At 42.5% G+C, this 1,577-nt stretch overlaps 1 protein-coding gene across 1 annotated transcript; it reads right to left on the reverse strand.

Annotated features, from left to right (window-relative positions):
- Nucleotides 1–890: 890 nt before the first annotated feature.
- LOC142420909 (feather keratin B-4-like) lies at nt 891–1,247 on the reverse strand. The gene has a single exon (XM_075525227.1). The coding sequence runs from the start codon at nt 1,245–1,247 to the stop codon at nt 891–893; it is 357 nt and encodes a 118-aa protein (XP_075381342.1).
- Nucleotides 1,248–1,577: the final 330 nt, after the last annotated feature.

Consider the following 1,577-nt stretch of genomic DNA (forward strand, 5'->3'; position numbering starts at 1 on the left):
ATTCAGTTAAAAATTCCTATTGGCTATTCAAAGGAAAATTCTACCCACAAATCATTACATGCGGTTTTTAAACAATGAAAAATATCATAAAACCCATGTATGGGCATGTAATTAAATTGGAGCCTCAGGCAAGCAGTGAGACACAGGGAAGATCTTCAAAGTTACTCGTGTTTAACTTTCTTTGCAAATGTAGTAAATACACACCGTAACCACACCTGTCCTGGAGGAAATTTCAAACTTCGTTGTAGGGGTTACAAAACATGTTTATCCAGCATGAAACTGCTTTTGTGCAGAAGGCAGTCATTATGCTCACTTCTGCTTAAAGGACCTGGCCACCTTCCAACTTTTGAACATTGAAAGAAAGCAAACACTGTCATGTTTCACTACAAAGATTGGTGCTCACCCAGAACGGTATATAAACAAAAAATGGTGGACAAAAAAAAAAGACAAGCAAGCTCAGAATTTTGATGCACAAAAATTTAATGAGAAAGTAAGGAGTAAAAGATCTTACTGAGAATGATAAACACAGGGAAAATATTGCCAGGCTCTCATTAAAGGCTGCAAGGAAAGAATTGCTCCAGGGCTATGCATTCCACATACATTACTCTTTCCTTTTCATGGCATGGGAAGACTTACACAATCTCATCCCACTTCCAAGCAGCCAAAGATCATTGATATAACTAACATGAGGCCATTATTATCAGGACCCACTGGAAAGAATAGTCAGAAAACTAAATGAAATCATTAGCTTGAGAATTACATGTAAGTGTGATTTTCAGAGATGCACAGTTCATGGTCCAGGAAAGCAGTGCCAGTAACAGGGTTGTGGAGGCACATCTTCCTCTCCTCAGTGTTGGCTGATTGCTCCTTGCCCCTTATTCATTGCACATTTAACATGGTCTGCAGCTCACCAAACCATAACCACTGGATCCATAGGAAGAATATGACCTCCCATAATTGTACAAGCTCCTAGAGCTATAGAAGCCACTGGGACCCAGAGAGCTCATGGATCCAAAGAAGCTCCCAATGCTGGATGGTGCTGAGCTGCCCACTATGCTCTCCTGAGGGCAGGAGCTGAGAATGGGTCCTGGGAAGGTCATGACCACAGGTGGTGGGTAGATCACAGCTCTCGAATCACCACAGGATGTAATACAGGGCTGGCTCCAGGCATTTGCAATTGGCTGCGGGCAGGTCACTTCGCAGGGCGCAAGGCAGCGGGAGCTGATCATCTGTCTGTAGGAAGACATCTTCTGGGAATGGAGATAAATCTGAAACACACAACGCCGAGGCAACACAAGGCTGAAAGCTCAGACACCAATGTAATGGAGATTGTGCTTGGAAAAGAAAGAATAACAGATAGCAAGAAGACCAGAAGGAGGGTGAAGATTTCAGTTTTCTCTCAGCAGCCATGTCCCTTTTCTCATCTTCTCATTCCCTCCTCCTCTCCCTCGGAACAATCTCCATTTCTTTTGGCTCCTAATTATGGAGCCGATTTGATACATAAAAAACATCATTATCAATCAAAGAAATTGTGTATTTGAACTCGAGCTATCCCTCTATCCTTTACCATTTCTCCT

The sequence above is a fragment of the Mycteria americana genome, chromosome 25, assembly GCF_035582795.1.
Source record: "Mycteria americana isolate JAX WOST 10 ecotype Jacksonville Zoo and Gardens chromosome 25, USCA_MyAme_1.0, whole genome shotgun sequence".
Classification (NCBI taxonomy): Eukaryota; Metazoa; Chordata; class Aves; order Ciconiiformes; family Ciconiidae; genus Mycteria; species Mycteria americana.

Coding starts and splice junctions, on each gene's coding strand:
- LOC142420909 (XM_075525227.1), bottom strand. CDS start 1,247: ATGTCTTCCTACAGACAGATGATCAGCTCCCGCTGCCTTGCGCCCTGC.